The sequence below is a fragment of the Gopherus evgoodei genome, chromosome 17, assembly GCF_007399415.2.
Source record: "Gopherus evgoodei ecotype Sinaloan lineage chromosome 17, rGopEvg1_v1.p, whole genome shotgun sequence".
Taxonomy (NCBI): domain Eukaryota; kingdom Metazoa; phylum Chordata; order Testudines; family Testudinidae; genus Gopherus; species Gopherus evgoodei.
Window position 1 is genome coordinate 10025076 of NC_044338.1, and position 17470 is coordinate 10042545.

Consider the following 17470-nt stretch of genomic DNA (forward strand, 5'->3'; position numbering starts at 1 on the left):
GAATACCGTGTCACCATGAGTCACACAAGTTCCCTGGGCCACAGTCAGTTTTTCCCTTCTGTGAAGGGGGTGTAGTAAAATCAGCCTGCTAGGCACTCATGAGGCTAGTTTGTGCAGAGCACTTTGAGCCCCTTGAATAAAAAGGGCTGGAGAAGGCTAAAACTATGAGCTATTAAGCGAACATTTGGAGTGATGTTTTAATAAACAGAACAGTGGCAAAGAGGCATTTATTACGTAGCTTGTAGACTCCTTGTCCCATGTCCTGTATTACTATAATGGGGAATTCTGCTAGAAACAGGGTATCTTTCAAAATTGTATTTTTTTAAGTGTGTCCTATCTTATCCTTTCCCATCTGTTTCTTCTTATCCATCCCTGGTAGACGATTTGCTCTAGTGAACAGGGCACTAGACTGAGAATTAGGAGACCTGCAATCTATTTCCTGGTTGCCTACCATCCCGTTCTGTAACCTTGGCCAGGTCACCGTACCTCTCCGGCTCAGCTTTCCCCTCCCACTGTTTGGCTTACTTATTTAGACTGTAAGCTCTTTGAGCCTGGGGCTGTCTCTCGCTATGAGTTTTTTGGGGCCTAGCGCAATGGGGCCGTGATTTCAGCTGGGGCTTCTTGGAGTGTCTGTAATACACACAATAAATAATCGTGTTCTCAAAGCACTCAGCACCAGTGTATTTCCCTCTGTGCATTATGGACCGATTGCCATACTGATGCTTAACAAACACACAAAAGTAATAGCGGCTTTAAAGATCTTTCTGAAATGAAACCAAAGTTAAACATTTGAAAAGCATTTGCCTTTCCAGCTGCTTTACCACCGCCATGGTGATTTCTCAGCGGACTGGTCAGATTAAAAACTGCAGAGGAAGTACGATGCCTTTAGCTTTCTCTAAGGGCTTGTCTACACTTGAAATGTGCTTCAGTGTACATACTACCTATGCCAATGAGAAGGGTTCTGCCGTTGGCGTAGGGCAGTAGTTCCCAAACTTGTTCTGCCGCTTGTTCAGGGAAGGCCCCTGGCAGGCCAGGCTTGTTTGTTTACCTGCCGCGTCTGCAGATCCAGCCGACTGTGACTCCCACTGGCTGTGGTTCACTGCCCCAGGCCAATGGGAGCTGCTCGAAGTGGCGCGGGCCGAGGCACATATTGGCCACTGCTTCCAGCAACTCCCATTGGCCTCGAGCAGCGAACTGCGGCCACTGGGAGCCGTGATCCGCCGAACCTGAGGATGCGGCAGGTAAACAGCCTGGCCCGCCAGGGGCTTTCCTTGCACAAGCGGCTAAACAAGTTTGGGAGCTCCTGGCGTAGGAAATCCACCTCCCTGAGAGGCGGTAGCTAGGTCGGCTTAATTACATTGCTCGGGATATGGATTTTTCATGCCCCTGAGCAATGAAGCTGAGCCAACCTAACTTTTTCAGTGTAGACCTGGCCTTATCAAGATGTGCCGAAGAAGCTTGGTATGAGGATATTGATGATGAAAGCCCCGAGGAGGATGATCTGTGCATTAGGCTTGCAATGAAATCCCAGCCCTCAGATGGCCCAGGTCTTATGCTGAAACAATACCTCAGGCCTTCCTAAGGAAACTGAAACTAATGAAATGGTACATCAGCCAGCGAGTGCCACGCACGAGCAGAGCTAATGGCTGCATGCAACAAAAGCTAAGAGATGCAGAGTGATCAAGTCTGGACTGTATTAAGCTAAATCTGATTTGGTACTGGGTTTAGTTCTAGGTGGTAATTGTGGGGAAGGGATTTAACTGGACTGATTGCAGTCTCTCTTCCCTCTCCCTTATACTCTCCGCAGCAATCTATTCGTGCCTCGGAAGCGTGCCTCTAGATGACACTATAAACTCCTTAATTCCAACTCCACAGGTTTATGTGTTTAGCCCTAAAAATTATTTGCAATCACAAACCTGCCATTCAAAAGCCTTATCTGTGGAAGGGAGCGACTGGAAAATCATTTTGAAGGAAGAAAAAAATACTGGGGCCCCCTGGAGTTATTGTAATAATATGAAACACACTGGAAATTTCTTTTTAAGGTTTTTCTTTCTTGTTTGTTTGTTAAAGCCTGTGGCTGGAATGTTCAAAGATGCCTAGGTGATTTGGACACCCTTTCCCCATTCATTTTAATCAGAACTGGGCATCCACGTCTCTTAGACACCTTTGAAAGTCTCAGCCTTTGCGTTTAAACACACCATTTTGCAGGAATGTGTTCCATCATTTGTCTATAATGAAGAATAACTATTCATCTACATGAGATAGGAGGTCTGACGCTGCAGGTCTGACTCTTACCAGTAGTCTCATTGGAGTCCCCTTCACAGGAAGGCGGGTCACGTGGTTCGGGTACTGGACTGGGATTTAGGAGCTCTAGATTCAGTTCTTGGCTGTGCTACAGATTCATTGTGTGAGACCTTGGGCAAGTCACTTAATCTTTCTGTGCATCCATTCCCCTTTGCTATAATGGGACTAATAATAATTTGTGTGTGTGTCTAGTATGTATAGACCAGGGGTGACCAAACTGTGGCTCTTTTATCATTAAAGTGCAGCTCGCAGAGCCTCCCACAGTCCCCTATTCTCCACCTACCAGACTGGTGGGGGGGAACTCAGACCTCTGCCTTGCAGCTGGCTGGTGCGGGAGGGGCCCCTGCCCAGCAGGGAGAGGGAGTCTTAGGCCTTCAGCCCTGTGGGGTGCACCTGCCAGGGCTCAGGGCTTCAGCAGGGCTGAAGTCCCAACCCCCGGCTCCTGGCAGGTGTGCCCCGGTTCTGGAACGTCTGAAGATTGTTGTATGTGGCTCGGAGGGCCAGTAAGTTTGGCCACCCTGGTATGGACAGTAAGCTAGCCAAGACACAGACTGTGTCTGACTGTGTGTGTGTGATTGGTTGTGTGTGTTGTTTTGCAGTAGCAGCGTACAAACACAGAACAAAAAGAGGGTCTCTGCCCTAAAGAGTTTACAAACTAAGTGCCCAGCATAATGGGGTCCTGATCTCAGGTGGGCCTCGAAGTGCTACTGTAATGCTAATAAATAGTATTAAAGTCTTGAAAGTCTTGATGTAGATAAAGTCAAAGACCAGTAAGCTAACCGTGCCCCTTTTGCTGGAGTTCGGCCTGTGGTGCTGGTAGGTTGGCTTCATCCTTCTCTATTATTGCAGAGTGTTTTGCTCTCTGCAGAACGGTGCCACCTGCAATTATTTCATGAACCAGCCACTCCGTGTCCTGATGCCTGGTGTAAATGGTCCAAGGGACGCACACGTTCAAAATGATCAGGGGGGTCCCTTTCCGTCTGCAAACGGTTCCTTGTGCTACCACGCGGGGAGGGGCCGTCTCGTCTTGGTCGTGTTGCTTGTTGTAGGTTTGGGTCTGAGGGATGTGTGTCGGCAATCAGAGCGAGGCCTGTTGGAAAAGCGTTGTGTTCCTTTCAGATTTTCATCGAGGTCGGCGCGTTACAGACATCTAGCGTCCCGCCCCACCCAATCTCCCTGCTCCCTGAAACGCAGCAGCTTTTCTTTCCAACAGAGCAAATCCATCGTCTCCTTCCAACCCGCGGGGACTGGTATGGAGGGCACAGCAGAACAGGCACGCTGAGGCTCTGCTGGGAGCCTGCAGAGGGCGTGGACCTGATGCGTGTAATGGAACGTACGTACTTCTCCAAGGGCTCCCTCTGCTCCAGCATGCAGAAGATTTGGGGGCTGGACCAGTGCATGGTCCTAGCAAATACGTTGCGTCCCTGACCTCAGTCGATCGATCTTCCCAGCATGTGCTGCCCGGCTCTGCCAGTGTGCTGTGCGCTGAAGACAGGCCGACGTGTAGTCTGCTTGTCTCTTATCTTCCCTCGTTTTCATTCTTTATTTTCACACTTCAGCCTTACAAACCCTGTTCCCTGTGCACGGTTTCCATGAAAACAAGATATTTAGCTGCAGCTAAAGCAAAATCCATCTGCTAAATGAATTCATTAAAAACCTCTCTGAGGTCCCTCATCTTGCACCTCTCTGCCCTGGTCTCTGGAGCTCTCTTAGCATACAGTTCATTAAAGCGCAGCGAGATTTCACTAAAGGGGAGAAAAATGAAGCCACTTGTCTAGTGCAGAAAGGTCTGGCTGGGTTTATATAATAAAAAGGTGACATTTTTTGAAGCTTATGGGGGAGGCGATTATTTGGACTGCAAATCAATAACCGTATCCGTAGCTGGTTCAGTACTGCAGGGGATCTGCCTCAGAATTGACTGGAGATAATGAATTTTAGGACAGCTGCTGTCAGCCGAGTGACGTGAGCTTAGTAACGGAGCTGAGCTCCTCCCGTTCGCTTTGGAGGCCCTGTCAGGGGCTGAGCTTGTGGCTTCGTTAACAGTGTTGGCCCATCGCAGATAGGACGTCGCTCATCCAGTCTGAGCATTGGGGAAGGCTGCCCCATTTTGGGGCCAGCTTCACCTGTGCACTTTGGCTTTGGAATTGTTTGTTGCCATGGTGGGTCCGAGATGCCCCAGTCTGGATTGGGCCCCCGTTGTTCCAGGCACTGTACATGCATATCATGGAAATGTGGCTCCTGCTCCAAAGAACCAACCGACTCAGTAATGGGTACATAAGTCCTCCAACGTGCCCTTTCCACCCACTTCCTCTCCTCCTCACGCCTGTTGGAACGCCACTGACTCCTGCTCTTCTGAGATCCAGCGTTGCAGACTCCAGTCCTTGCAGGTCTTTCAAAGAGATGCAGCCACATCCCTTCCCAGCGACAGCCCAGACGAGGGGTGTCTCTGTTTTGATTTCTGGGTTGTTCACAAGAATTTCATTTATCTGACGCCCCACCACCACAAAAGAGTAGGGGAATACAGTGCTGTGTTCTGTCCCATCTGTACCAGAGATACTTAAAGCCATTTAGGGATTTTTAACATCTATTTGTATAGATTTAAATCCAATTTATAAGGGAACATTGGTGCAGTAAACAAGTAGAAACTGGGAGTGGCCCGTACAGATGGTTCAAACTAATTGGGATGTGGGAAGAGCTGAAAGACTAAGTGTGAAAACCATGTCCTTTCATTTATCCAATTAACATTTCTCTTCCTTTCTGACACCCCCAACAGAAGAATAGGAGGGTACATCACGTTCCAGGTAAACGAGCGTGTTCTATCTGTCCCCACCCCTAGCCTGCCTGCCAAGAACCTGCCGTAGAGAATCCAGTTCAGTTTAGATGCCGGCCGAGAGAGAACGCGAATTCCCCTGGAAGTGGAGGCTTCGTCGTAACAGAACACGATGAGCGTAGGGGGCCTGGTGGCGAGGCAGTGGAGTTCTGCTGCTGTGGTCCCAGGGGCCTTTTCACAAAGGAGGGGAGAGCAACTGCTGCTGCTTCTCTTGGGAAGTGGAGAGTTTGCAAAGCGTCTGGCGTTGAGCTTTTTCTCTTGATTGTTGTTTAATCTGTATTGTGGTGGTGCTTAGAAGCCTCCGTTGTGGACCAGGAACCCGTTGTACTAGGCGCTGAGTTGGTCCCTGCCCAAAGGGCTTACACAGTGTTTAATTAGTGCCAGGGCTTGGCGGTTCAGAGCCCCGGCACCCCTGGGCTTGGCGGTTCAGAGCCCCGGCACCCCTGGGCTTGCTGCATCCATTATGAAAGTACAAAAAATTGCTTGAGCCTGAGCACCTAATTGCTCGGGCTCCTCTTTCATTAAAACTTAAGCACTAGGTTTACAGTCTAAATATAAGACTAGAGACAACCGAGGGGGTAGAACAAGGAACCAATGAGGGAGTACCGGCCAGCTTGATGGGCAATGGTCTCTGCAAACCACCTGCCTAACTGTTGGCAAGCGTTTGCAGGCATCACGGCGAAGGAGAGCTCCGAGGAGAGAGCTGAAAGTGAAGAAGGAGGTCGTTTTGTTGGCGTGTATGGGGAGAGCCTCCCAAGGGTGTGGGGCAGCCCAGGAGAGTGTACAAAGCTGATTCTTTGAAAATGCAACAAACGGAAAGTGAAGACCAGCCCCACAGGCAGATCAGACACAAGTGCTGACAGCTCATTGTCAGATGAGAGACAGTCTGGCAAGGGCCTGGAATGTTGTTTGGTCAGTTGAATCTGATGTGGGCATCTGATTTTTGTTATGGGTTAAAACAAAAACAAAAAAAAAAGCAAGTGAGAGAAATCCAGGGCACTGCGAATGTTGAGCACCGCTTTTCCGGCTTCTGTCTGTCTTAGGCGTGTGTGTGACGTCCATTACTGTAGTGTCTGGGTGCCTCACAAGACCCGTGTGAAGAAGGGCAGTGCTATTAGCCCCATTGTACAGATGGAACTGAATGCAGAAGAGACCAAGTGACTTGCCCAAGGTCATGCAGGAGGTAAGTGGCAGAGGAATGGAACCCAGGCCTCCCACACCCTAGACTAGCACAGTAAACACTGGACCATCCTTCTCCTAGGTAAGGTAGATACTGTATGGAGCACACTTTGGAGAAAGCCACATGTAATGCTTCAAAGGCTTGATCCAAAGCCTGCTGGAGTCGATAGAAAGACTTGCGCTACCTTCAGTGGGCTGTGCATCCAGCCCAGATTTACCAGAGAGCCAGCCGTCCGTTTGTATGCATTGCCTTGAGTACAGAAATCTGATTTTGGATATGATAAAACCCCCAGGCCAGTAAAACCAAAGGAAAGGCAGAAGCTGACTGCGATCCTGAAAACCCTCATGGCTCTGGGGACCTATGGCTATTCGACCTGAACCAGGCTCCAAAGAAATGAGACCTTAACTCAAGGCTCATTCAACATCATCGGCGCTGGCCACGTGGCTCGATTTCTCCGCAGTAGCGTGTGTGCCACAAAAAGCCTCCTATGAGATTTGAGGGAGGACAATTTCTGAGACTTTGCCTTCACTAGAAACTCTGCAGCAGCATGGCTGTCTGCCCACTGCAGTGATGGGAGGGGTTCTTCTCTCACTGTCATCAATCCAGAGGATTAGATCAGTTTAATTACGTCACTTGGGGGCGTGGATTTTTCTCACCCCTGAGCCATATAGCTGGTTTGGCCTCTTTTATTAAGGTTGATCTGGCTTTAGGCGCGGGACACCCACCTTGAGGGCAAGGTCTGGTTTGGGATTTTCATTTCAAACTCGGGGGCCAACTTTGGCGAAAGGTTTGCAAACTTTTTGACCTGACTCTTGAATAAAACTGGGCTGGTCCTGACTGGTCTGGAATGAAACCTAGAACTGGGGCCCATTCCAGAACTCAGCCACAATCATTCCTGAAGTTTTCCAGTGTTGGGTTCAAAATCTAGCTCTGGCCTTATAACTTCTGTGGAGGCTCCAGCTGTAGAAGAACCCCCCCCCCCAACTCCACAGTTCTGCAGGGTCTCAGCCAGCTCAGCCGGAGGCTTCGTTAAGTTTTACTTGGCTTCTGAAGCTTTATCAAAAAGAGAAATTTCAAGTGAAAATCTGGACATCTGATCCCATATGGCCTGAACCCAAACAGAGATTCACCCATGCTCCCATGAACCCAAACGGCCTGACTGGCTCTCATCAGTACTTCTCACCACCTTTAGGTCTGTATGGAGTTATAGCGGGAGGGATAGCTCAGTGGTTTGAGCGTTGGCCTGCTAAACCCAGGGTTGTGAGTTCAATCCTTGAGGGGGCCATTTAGGGATCTGGGGCAAAAATCTGTCTGGGGATTGGTCCTGCTTTGAGCTGGGCGTTGGACTAGATGACCTCCTGAGGTCCCTTCCAACCCGGATATGCTATTGGAAGTACTCCTTGTTGCTCATTGTAACTGTTTGGCACACTCCTGTTGATGGCCTTTCTAAGTGTCTCTAGCTTGCTGTGAAGTGCTGTAAGAAACCGCTCTGGGTGAGTTGATACCGAGCGGTAGAAGAGGTGCTTGAGATGAGCTGTTCCCACAACACGTTACAACTCGACCTAATAAACTGTAGTGTGGCACTGTGACACGTTCTTAAATAGCTGCCATGTCCGACTTCAGAAATGGCTGCCTTTCAGAGAGGCATGAAGTAATCCCTGGCTGCAGTTCTGTTAGCAGAATGTTGGTAATTTTTTCAGTCTGACCTCCTTTATATCCCCGGCCAGAGAATTTATCTCGTTAACTCCTGTATATCACCCAATAACTTGTTTGACTAAAGCATATCTTCAGGGCAGCATCCAGTCTTGATTTGAAGACTTAGTATGTGAGAACTCATTGCTTCCCTTGGTAATTTGTTCCAGTTTTTGATCACATTTACTATATAAAAAAAAAAATTGAGGTTTATTTCAGATTTGAATTTGCCTGGAGGCAGCTTCCAGCCATTGGTTCTCATTATGCCTTTCTCTGGTAGATTAGCGTCTGAAAATACCAGGTATTTTTGCCCCTGAAAGTACTTCCACATCCTACCCCAGTGACAGTCACTTCTCGATCTTCTTTGGCAAGAGTCTAATACAGCCATTCAGCCCCCAGGAACCAACAGGTTTCTGCATGTGCTTTAAACCCATTTGAAATTGCCCATTTGGCCAAGTTTGCCATGAATACCTTATCGCCTAAACAGGTCAGACAAAGAGCATCTTATTATCCCTATTGTGCAGAGAGACAGCTGAGGCACAGAGAAATTAAATGGTACAGTCGCACAGTAGGTGGATCCAGGGATCGAAACCAACTCTCCTGATCCCCAGGCCGGTGCCTTAACCACAAGGCCGTCCTTCTGTCCACCGAAATAGGACAAGTACCTCCGAATGCTGAGTGCAATGGTTCAGTCAAATGCCTTTCCTGCCATTTCCCTTCGCATGTACGTAACGCATGTGTTCTAGTCAAGTAAGTAGCATTTTCATGACTAGTGGTGATGAAAAATGTCACAATGGCATAATTAAATCGGGGTGGAGATTATCCTTGATAGCAGCCACAGCGAATGTTAATAATTAAAGCCATCTCGGCTGTGGTTTTTACTAAATTTGTTTCATTAATATTTTGTCTTATTTAAAAAAAATATGGTTCCTAAGCAACAGCGATGCTTCTCTTTCCGACTCTGTTCTACCCCGACCAATTATTTCTGCTTTATTTGAAACATCTTGCATGGTTTTTTCAGTGACGGGCCGGTGGCCCCCATCTCCCTCCTCCTCCGAGCTGCTTTTGGGCTGGGATCCTTACACAGGATAGGCTCGGCAGTCGTGCCGGAAAGAGCAGCTCTGTGCTTCCCCACTCTGGGAGCACGCTCTGTTCTTCTTGTGCGGCTCCACTTGGACTCGTGAATCCCCACAAGCATCCGTGCAGCGCTCGCCCCCACTGCACAGCGCACTGTCTCAGAGCGGAGACAGCTCCTCTCACAGGGAGGATGCAGTCAGCCCCAGGCTCCTACTTAGGCCAGAGCACAGGAAAACAATAGCTGCCCATCCCATCTGGGGGCGGACTGGATCAAAGCTCCTGCCTCCTGGTATGAGCCAACTGCTGAGGGGTCAGGCAGGGCTGTCCTGTTCCTCCACTCTGCTTTGTTACGCTGTATGGCTGGGGAGCAAAGTGCTTGCTGTCTTAGGAATCATTAGCCGTTGGGCAGTATCCCAGCGCTGGATGCGGGATATCAGGCTTGCTTGACCATGGGCTTCTTTGGGGCAGTGGAGCCCATGGCCCAAGATGTGCAGAATGGGAACCCTGCAGTTGCTGAGAGAGCATAAGTGCAGCTGCTTCTTCGAGGGCTTGCTCATGTCCAATCCATAGTCGGTGTGCGTGCTCACCACGTGCACCAGTGCTGGAAGTTTTTCCCTTAGCGGTATCTGTAGGGGACCAGCTCTAGTATTCCCTGGAGTGGCGCCCGCATGCCCCGATCCCCAGGCTTTAAACCGTGCGATTCACAGGGAGTGACAGGGTCTAGTGGCTAGAGCACCAGAGTCAAGAGACCTGGGTTCTGTTGCTGGCTCTACCCCCAATCTGCTCTGAGCCCTTGGGCAAGTCACTTTCCTGCTCCCTGCCTCAGTTTCCCCTCCTGCTCTGTGTCTGTTCTGTCTGTTGCGACTGTGAGCTCTTGGGGTCAGGAACTGCCTTTTGCTGTGTGCTTGTACACCACTAGCACGCTGAGACCCCGAGGCAGTGGCCGCTAGGTTCTACTGTAATGCAACAATAATAATGATGCCACAGTAATGTTCCCAGGGCAGCCCCGTGGCGAGGCTGCATCTGAAAACCCCCAACAGAGCCCTAACGGTACAGGAAAGTAGGGAAATGATCAGCAGTCTGGTACCTGGGATGGGTTGTGGGGCTAAGAGGAACACACTGAGCCGTTATCTAGCACCCCGGGGATAAGGTACTTGAATTTACCACCCAGGCTGGAAGAGTAGAATTACTTTGCCCAATGCTCAGTAGCTGAAACTTTCAAGCTACCCAGCCTGGCTTCTCTCTGAGGCTCCCCACTCCGACACGTGTCCCTCCAGATGCAGCCGGCAAAGTGCTCCACAGCCCTTTGGTACAGACTGGTCCTTCTTTTTAGTTCTCACTCTAGCTGTCTTAATGTCTCCACTGTCCACCTTGGTCTCCTGCGTCTCGTTGGTGTTTCCTTCTATTTACCCACATCCGCTGCGCGCCTTCGAGTGGGGCGATGCGTCAGAGCTGTAACGTCGTGTGTGTGATGCAGATGGGTGATGGCGGTTTCCCTGTGGGCCGTGCTGTTCCTTGTTTCTTCCTTCTGGTTCTGAAAGTCCTTGATGCAAATGCTAGCTTTCAAATCGTCCTGTCTGTTCCACTCTCAGCGTTCTCAGCTCTGCTCTGGGATAACATGCTGACGAGGGATTCACTGCTGTACGGTCTGCTTTTCTCATTGCCGGAATGCATTCCGCCCCTTGCAAATGACACTCTGTGTGTTTATTTCTCATCAGAGTTGTCCTTAGGAGACTGTGAGAAAGTTGCACAGTGGAAGGAGGCCAGGAATTTCAAGTGGGGTCCACGCTTGCCTTCGGATGGGGATGGTCTTGTGGCTAAGGCATTGGGCTGGCACCCAGGAGATCTGGGCTGAGTTCCTGGCTCTCCTAGCCATTCAGGTACATACTCAGGGTCCCGGGTGGGATCATGTAGTCCAGGTTGCCCCAGCTTTGCTGCTATTGTTATTGCAGCTACCTAGATCCAGGCTAGCTCGGGGATGGCTACACATGCAGCGGACACAGTCACACCTCTGATGACAATGTAGGCGTATCCTGAGTGTACAGTGTCTGGGCACAATGGGGCTCTGGCCTTGGGTAGGGCTTCCAGATGCTACTGTTATGTAAATAACACTAACTAATAATGTTTGAAAATTAAAGGTACACATGACTTGCCATTTCTGAGATCTGCAAACTTGTTTGTAGCTATATTTACAGTTCAACTGGGGAACAGTAAGTGGGAACTAAATGTGTATTAATAGAACTCCACAAATTACAGCGTTCACTTTTTACAACTGGGAAGGGTAAGTGGCAGTGACTTTAGAGGCTTATGAATACTTTACACTAATAATAACCCTGTCGAGGTAAATGATAATGGAAGTAGCCTTCAAACACCAGCGATTTCTAACATGGGGAAATGTGCAACCAATAAAATCAATGGATCGGTATTTTATCCATCTGGTTTCCAAGATAGTGGCCACTGTTTGCTGTTCACCCTATCAAACCAGCGGACTGTAAGATCTTGAGGATCCCTGGATAAGGAACTGATTGATGGACAGCCTGAATGCTTTAATTAAAAGTGAAAACACATGAAAGCCTTTTGTTGATGAAGGATAAGCATGAAATGCATTCTAATCTCTCCCCAGGTCCAGTGCGTTTGCAAGGAGCTATCAATAAAACTAGGATGATATAAACCGTCTATTTGTTTGGAGCGAGGCCTGTGTTTAGAATTTTCCTACAGATGAGAGTTTATCTGGAGTGGCTATTGCAAGTGCGCTGAGGAAGGTACTCTTGTCCAGAGGGTTGCTTGCAGAGGCACTTGAGGTAGAGTACAAACTCACCGTACAGCCTTGATTTTAAACAGACTAGGAGACTTATGGAGATTGGTGTGGATTATTACTATTCCTATGATTATTTATAGCTGAGATCAGGACCCCATTGTGCTAGGCACTGTACAGACATATAGTAAAAAATACAATTGCTTACAGTCTAAATAGACAAGACAAAGGGGAAAGGGAGTATTGTTATCCCCAATTTACAGATGAGGAACTGAGATACAAAGAGAGATTTGGGTGAAAAAAAGTGTGTTCTTCACTTGAGTTAGCTACTACAGGGTCAGCTCTCAAAACTGGCCTTTAACTTGACATGCTGACTCACGTGCCAGCTGGGGCTGTCTCTACAGTCCAGCTGCTGCCAGCATAGTTGTGTCAATCAGAGGTGTGAGCCCGTTGGAGCCCAGTAGGATTTTCAAAAGCCTCTATCTGTATCTTCGGGTGGCTAAACATCTTAAAGAATCCGTCAGTTTCCTGTCTGCCAAATGGGGATCATTGTACTTTGTAGGGGTGTTGGGAGGATGGATCCATTAAAGACTGAGAGGTGCTCAGATGGTACAGACATGGGAGCCGTATAAGCCTGAGAGAGAAGGGTGCAGGAAGGACTCAGCACCTGGCAAGTTTGGGCTCAGAGTGCAGGCAGGTACTGCATTTTTCACGCTGAGCTGCCAGGTTCTAATGCGGAGGTAATGTATGTTGGAACGGATGGAACGCAGTTTGTTATTTGTGATGAAAATGTAATGTTGCAATGTTAGCAGCAGACAGTCGGTGGTAAATTGCAATCAATAAACATGGGAGAACATTGCTCAGAGGCTGGAAAGCAGACTCCGGAGGGGGGTGAGGGCTCTGCAGAGGCTTCAGGGACTTACTTTTTCAATGAGTAAGCGATCTTGTCCTCCTTTGTGTACAGCGTTGACTGGATGAGTCATTTGCAGGCTAGATTTAAACACTAGTAGACATGAATGGCTTTTTTCCCCCGATTGCTCAGCTGTTGTCCACCCTAGTCTCATGGCTCTTTGCCGCCGCTGAAGTGTAACGTTCAGTTTTCTGGGGGGAATTGTGCAAGACTGAAGTAAAACCAGTGTGGGCTTTGGGAGTCACTAGTTGGCTGGTGAACTTCAGAGCTGTCATGATAAGAATTGCAAAACAAACATCACAGCACAGTAGCGTCACAGGTACGGAGCTAGCTGCAGGAAGGGGTTGCCAACTTCGTAATCGCACAAAACCAAATACCCTTGCACCCGCCCCCTGCTCCACCCCTTCCTTGAAGCCCTGCCCCCAACTCACTCTATCCCCCCGCCTCCTTTGTCGCTTGCTGTCCCCTACCCTCGCTCACTTTCACTAGGCTAAGGGAGGCTGCCGAGAGTGGGTTTGGGCCCCGGTGAAAAAATTTTTTCAGGCCCCCCAGCAAGGGCGGACCGGGCTGGGGATTGGCCCTGGTAATTTGTACCGGCTTCCCCCCACCTTGTCGGCCCTGGGCTGGGACAGGGGGTTGGGGTGTGGGAGGAGGTGAGTGCTGCAGCTGGGGGTGCGGGCTCTGGGGTGGGGCCATAAATGAGGGGTTATGGGTGCAGGAGGGGGCTCAGGGCTTGGGCCAAGAGGTTTGGCGTGTGGGAGGGGGCTCAGAGCTGAGGTAGGGGGTTGAGGTGCAAGTAGGGGTGTGGACTCTGGGAGGGAGCTAGGGAGTGGGAGGAGGTTCCCACGTGGGGCAGGGGATTGGGATGTGGGTTTGGGCTCCAGCCGGGCAGTGCTTACCTCAGGTGGCTTAACAGGGCTAAGGCAGGCTCCACGCAGCTCCTGGAAGTGACCAGCATGTCTAGCTCCCAGGCACAGGGCAGCCTGATGGCTGTGCATGCTGTCTCTCCCCTCCCCCCACCCCCAGTGCATGCAGGCACCGCCCCTGCAGTTCCCAAGCCTGCTGTTCCCGGCCAATAGGAGCTGCGGAGCCGGCGCTCGGGGCGGGGGCAGCATGCAGAGCTTCCCTGATCTCCCCTGCGCCTAGGAGCCAGAAGGATAGGCCAGCCACTTCCGGGAGCCGTGCTGAACCAGGGCGTCTTAGCCCCACTGCACCACCGACCGGACTTTTAACAGCCCGGTCAGCAGTGCTGACCAGAGCCGCTAGGGTCCCTTTTCAACCAGATGCCTGGCAGCCTTTGCTGTATCTCTGTCCCTGTCCTGGTCTCTCTGTGTGCACCCTCTCAGGTGTCAGGCTTTTATCTCTCTTGTAGTCGGGTCACATGATTCTCCCATACGTAGACTGGACCCTGGGGCTACAGCATCCTGTATCTTCACCGTTTCCACCCAGCAGGTCTGACTGGGTTTTCCCTTCAGCAGTGACTGCGGTGACCAGGCAGCCTGCTTAAACCCAAGTGCTCCATTACCAACTACAAGAGCTGGTCTTCTCTCTGCTTTTCAATTCCTAGAAGGCCAGCCTCCTGTTATGTAATCCACATCAGTGGCTCTCTGAGGCACAAAATAATGTCCAGAGGAAAAAAATATAAACATAGATACAGACACCTGTCAGGATATTTGGGTTTATGCAGGTTCCTGGCTGCAGAGTCCAACTTTCATTCCAGGCTGTCAGTGCAATTAGCAAACCTGATGACACTCCCGTGGGACTGGTAAGTGTATTGTTATCCCTGCTTTCCTGATGGGGAAACTGAGGCACAGAGTGAGTAAGTGATTTGTTTGAGGTCACACAGTGAGTCCACAGCTCAAGCAGGAATAGAACCCCTGGGTCCTCATTACTTACTACCCTGGCCCATATTCTCTCACCCCCACCCCCGGTATTAGATTTGTTTCATTAGATGACTTTCTTCTCCTTGCTGACACGTGCCAAGAAGAATGGAGTGGAGGGTCCGAGTGCTCACGGCAATGTCTCCTTTCCTTTTCCAGGTGTGGTGGAGGCGTGCCTCCTGCACATGCTGAAACGCAGAGCCGCCGGCTTCCTCCGGACCGATAAGGTCGCTGCCCTCTTCACCAAAGTTGGCAAGACGTACGCAGTAGCTGGGGACATATGTAAGAAAGTGCAGGAGCTGCAGCAGCAGGCGGAAGGCAGGTAAGGCCAAGGGCTGTTCTTCATGTGAGAAAGTCATGGCGGCTTGAAGGGAACAGGTATGGCTGCTCGGAAAACTACTTTTTGGGAAAAAAATTCAACTGGTCAGAAAAACGATTGAAAAACTTGGCGAAAATTAATTTTTGTCAAAATTTTCAAAAGTTCAAATGTTCTCAGGTGAGCGGCAAAGGGCCACAGGATGAGAGCTGGGTTTACGCTCTTTTTTCTTTTACTCATTACGTGCATCACGGTGTGCCCAGGAACCCCAGCCAAGGGTCAGGACCCCGGATTATACCGGGTGCCATCGAGCCAAATAACACAGAAGACAGTCGCTGCTCACAGCCAGCTCGCTGTCTAGGTATCGGCCAGGATGTGAGAGGGACAGAGCAGACAGATTGGGTGGAGGTAGGTGGGATCAGGTAACAGAATAAACGGAGCTTAGCGAAAAGGCAGAAGTCTCAGCTTGCCCTTTGCCAAAACCAGTGCCAGATGGAGCGATTTGCCTGCCTTGTGGCAGAGGCCAGTTCTTTATGGAGTAAAGAAGGCTTGAATGTTTATCTTTGCATGCTTGTTTGTTCTCCTGGATCACCCTTTTTCTTTCTACGTGCGTTAGGAGACCTGATAGGCCTGCTAGAGGAAGAGTGCAAGTGACACTGGATTCAATACATCACAATTAGCATTGTACTAGCTAGGCGCTGTCTGAACACACAGCGAGGCCTGGTCCCTTCCCCACGGCGCTTCCACTTTAAGGCCATGATCCTGCAGTGTCCTTCCTGCCCGTGGATTCAGCAGAGGTCATTTAGGAGTAGGAGTCCCGCCTGCGTGGAGCTCATTCCAGCATCAGGACCTAATATATGATGAGATAAACCAACGACTGTAACAGACAATAGGCGGGAGGAGGAAGGTAACAGTGGTCAGGCCCTGATTGATTCAGCAAGGTAGTAAATATGGACCTCGCTTTGAACATGCGAGTAGTCCCATTGAGGTGAAGAACTTGAAGCCCTGATCCTGGAAAGTCTAAAGCACATGCTGCATGACTTCCATTGAAGTCAGTGGAACTACACAAGTGCATAAGTCTTTGCAGGATCAGGGCCTTGGACTGGGGAAAGGACTGCATCTTCCAATGTGTTTGTACAGCACCGTGCACAATTGGGCTGCTGAACCTAGACAAGAGTCTTTGCACTAATAGGAACCTTTGGTCTCTTGACTAGCTTGTTGCGCTAAGTTCCTGTAGTTATACAGGTCTCCAATAAGCATGAATTGATGTTCCAATAAAAGATATTAGGTCACCCACTGTGATGTTTCTGAATCATTTAAACATTTATTTAAATTAGCTATTTTAACCCTGCCTCCTTTCTGTTTATTTTTCCAACACTTACCTTTTATTTAACTTTCATTGATGTACATTTAACAAACCCTTTCCTTATTCATCTCTTGCCTCTTTATTTATTTAAAATCTCTGCTTTTTCCATTTCGTTTGGTCTGGTTTAAACGTTTGGAAGAAAGACACTTTTTTGTTAAAAATTCAGCATCCGCGCCCCTTCAACTAAAGGCTGAGAGAACTCCCAGTCCACCACTCCAGTTGGGACCTCTAACAAAACAGAGCAGGTGAGACTTGAATTCAGTTCACTGAATGTATCAAATCAGAGAAACTGGCTGCACTGCTATAATTATTCCTGGGGCTCTGATTCACAGAAGCATTCCTAGTTAGGACAGCACTTAGGGCCTGCCTATGCTGCCCCACAGTTCGCAGTGCTGCGCTGTAACTCTCCCGTTTGGATGCTGCAGGTGCAAACTAAGCGTGCGCATTAACGCAAAGAGAATTACATTACTGGGAAGGGGGAGCCTTTTAGTTTGTGCCTGCAGTGTCCGCATAGCGGAGTTAGATCGCAGCACTTTGGGGTGCATTGCTATTCACACCCCAGTAGTCCAAACTGTGGGGCAGGGTAGATGTGCCCTTAAGCGGGTTCTTAAGTCCACTGATGTCACATACTTAACAGCTGCCTTGACTGGGCACGGTTATTCTTACAGCTATTGGTTTGGGTTGTGGCAGCACCTAGGAGTCGCTGTCATGGACCAGCACCCCATTGTGCAAGGTGCTGTACAGACACCAAACAAGAAGATTGTCCCTGCCTCAAAGAGCTTCCAGTCTAATGGCTTTAGTCCACATGCTTAAGTGCTTTCCCAGTTGGGGCCAGACTGTGCACTTGGTCATGAATGCAAGCACGTTACGTAAATTGTTTTCTACATCCGGTGGCACTGCCTCGTTAGGTGAAGCGTTCGGGGGTGGCTGTTCTGATGTGGTATTTATATTCTTCATTTCTTATATTAGTCGTTGGTTGCCAATAAAGGCGTTCTGTATGGAGCAGCGTTCACCTTCTGTGCTGCGTAACTAATGGCGACAAGCCGTGTTGATGCAAAACTGAGGGGGGGAGGAAAAAAAGCGCTCCCGTTTCAGGTCACCTTAGTGGCATCAGAAAGAAGCAAAAAAGGGCACAAGGCCCATTCTCTTTTTCCCCTTTG

The 17470-nt window shown here is 49.5% G+C and overlaps 1 protein-coding gene across 5 annotated transcripts in view; it reads left to right on the forward strand.

Annotated features, from left to right (window-relative positions):
• The window catches only part of SGSM2 (small G protein signaling modulator 2), a 128687-nt gene that overhangs the window by 61220 nt on the left and 49997 nt on the right, over nt 1-17470 (forward strand). For 4 of the 5 annotated variants that reach the window (XM_030536781.1, XM_030536783.1, XM_030536782.1 and 1 more), the window contains exon 3: nt 14788-14950. In XM_030536781.1, coding sequence (XP_030392641.1) covers nt 14788-14950 — 163 coding nt within the window. Of the gene's footprint in view, nt 1-14787; nt 14951-16450; nt 16556-17470 lie in introns of those variants that run through there. The other variant, XM_030536785.1, reaches the window with a different exon arrangement.